We start from the raw sequence: 2,791 nt of genomic DNA, 5'->3' as shown, positions 1-2,791 counted from the left end.
AATAAAAAGCCACTTGAAGATCCATTGGACAGTTGGGACTCCTTAAGATGTTTGTATCCAACGCTATTATATATATCCCTCTTTGCATGCACAGACCATCGCAATAAGAAATATTTGTCAGGAATCTTTGTTATATTTATGACATTAAAAACACGTAGACAGTGAGCACACAATAACCCCATCATCTCAAATTTTTTGCAGCTGCATGTGATATCATAATTAATCTTATCAAAATTAACAATCCAGGGTTTGTTTATCCTGATTATCCAAATTCCTTACGTAATATTCAGAATCACTTTCTACGAAAACTTCGACGGCTAGTCCACATGGACCATGCAATAACTCTCCCTCAAACATTGAGTAGAGCTTCCTTGTATATAATAAAGTAGCTTGCCTCAACACTGGACTGCTTTTAACCACAAGTGTAGTAACAAACTGAGATCTTTTGAAGTCTGCATCCTTCTCATTTCTTCTCCATGATTTCATAACATTTTCAAGGCCCAGAAAACATTCAGTGAGGGAGCTTGTAGGCTTGCATACACCATGACATATATTATTTGTGGACTCGCTTCTTTGTGTTGATAGGATCTCCATTCCAAATATAGCTTTGTTGAAGGCTGTAGACCACCTATATCTTATATTGTACAAATCATCTAACCACACGTTATAGTGTAGATTTCCTTGTTGAATCATTAGGGACCAAGTCTCTTTGAACTCTTCCTCGGAGTCACACTTGCTCATGCATTTATAGAAAAGGTTGCTAACACTCTTGATTCCATTACCACAATGCACCATAGATGGAAGTTTCTTGTAGATATGTCACTGACATATTCTATGTCATGTATGTGGGAGACAATCTTGGATAGCTCTTGCCATTGCCTGATCCTGATCAATAAAAATTGTAATTTGATGTTTGTCATCCATTACACGAAAGAATGTTTTAAATAACCACTTGAAAGAATCAATCATCTCGTCTGGCAAAATCCAAATTTCAAAGAGAACATTTTGTTAATGGTGGTTAACCCCTACAAAAGGAGCACAACATATATTATACTTATTCAGTCTGTAGCTTGTATCAAACATTATGACATCCCCAAAACTGTCATAATCAAGTCTGGATATGCCATCACTCCAAAAAATCTCGTTACTATGCCATCCTCGTCAGTTTGGAAGTCCCAAGCAAACATGTTATCCTCAGCTTGCCTTTCCATGAACAGTTGCAGTAAATAATTAGCATCGCCATGTTCAATTCTATCTCTTCTATCTCTTTGAATAAAATTATATACATCTCGCTTCGTACATTCCATATTCTCTACTCCTTCAACCTCTGTAGCAATAAAGTTAAATGCATCTATTGCTCTAATCCCTGATCCTGTCATAGACATCAGCATATCTGCATTCATCTCGCATATCTTTTTACTAGAATGCAAAAGTTGTTTATCCCTAGTTTCTACCAAGGGGTGGTTATGACTTTCAACAATTTTCTTAACTGTAGTTGCCCTCAACATCAATAACATATCGAACCATGGTTTGACAATCAGTCATTGTGTCTATGTTTCTGTACTTCGCTGTATTAGTATCTTTAACTCTCTCTTGTGACCAATTTTTTCACATAAATAGTCCTTTGTCTTAAGTTTCTTTGAAATTGGTCAAAAATTGTTGTGGTCCCAGTAAAACCAATAAGGTGTGCATATGCACAATAGTTATTATATGCTTCTTGCTCGTTGTGGACAATGGTCAGAAGAAAATTCTTCACAATTAGATCATTGATAGCATCTACAAACTCAGCAACTTGAAAATTTGCATAATATTAACAAAGCAATGAAAGAAATACCGTAATCATACCACAATAAAATGTTAATAACATTGTCCTTAAGAACCACAATAATACCAGAATAAACTCACAATAATACAAGAATAACACATTAGTATCATTGCCCTCGAGAATTCTTAGAAACATATAAACGACAAATCATACTACAATAACATCACAATAACCATACCAAAATAACAGAATAACTAATGAATAACATTATTCATGGGAACTTCTGTCTAGAAACATAAAGAGTACAAACTAAACCCAAAATAATACCATAATAATACAAAAATAATATTATCCTTATGAACTTCCATCTTGAAACGTTTAAGGATAAATAACACGATAATAATATAATAATAACCCCATAGTAACATAAAAAATACTCAATTCAAACTGAAGAATATTTCTAATATATCCATAAGTATTTCAAGACTAAATAATCCTAAACCACAAATATAACCACGCAAACCATTGACCTTTAACATAAACAATGGCTTCATGATAATGGGCACATTCCAAGCGAAGCTAAACTCACCTCGGTCTGAAACTCATTCCCATTGTCTTGGAAATCCATCATCAACATGTCTTGGTCGAGAGAGGAGTCCATCATCGCATCAGCTCGTCTGGATAGCAAATGAAAAATGTGTCACCCTAAAGAATAAAAAGCTTCATTCGAATCAGGGAAAGCGAGACGAAAAAAGCGGGAAAATCCCGAAGAAAGTTGGGTCGGGCCTCCGCTGCATTTTTTATTTTTTAAATGGTGGGGCCAACACATCCAGATGTTGGCATTTCATTGTTCTCCGAACCGTGTGGAGAAAAGACTAGCATTCCTACTTATCCATTGACCATAGAAATGGTGGGCCCTTTTCCCGGCAATCATTATCCTCCAAGCTCTTTTACAGCTAAAACATGCAGTGGCAGCGGATTGGAGGAAGAGAATAAGTGTGCAATTAAAGTAACGGTGACTGGGGC

At 35.8% G+C, this 2,791-nt stretch overlaps 1 protein-coding gene across 1 annotated transcript; it reads right to left on the bottom strand.

Annotated features, from left to right (window-relative positions):
- Positions 1-234: 234 nt before the first annotated feature.
- On the bottom strand, positions 235-795 carry LOC110036197 (protein FAR1-RELATED SEQUENCE 9-like). The gene has a single exon (XM_020740588.1). It carries the CDS (start codon positions 793-795, stop codon positions 235-237), a length of 561 nt encoding a protein of 186 aa, XP_020596247.1.
- Positions 796-2,791: the final 1,996 nt, after the last annotated feature.

This window comes from Phalaenopsis equestris, unplaced genomic scaffold (genome assembly GCF_001263595.1).
Source record: "Phalaenopsis equestris unplaced genomic scaffold, ASM126359v1 Scaffold203652, whole genome shotgun sequence".
In the NCBI taxonomy this organism is placed as follows: Eukaryota; Viridiplantae; Streptophyta; class Magnoliopsida; order Asparagales; family Orchidaceae; genus Phalaenopsis; species Phalaenopsis equestris.
This window is presented reverse-complemented; position numbering and strand designations above follow the sequence as displayed.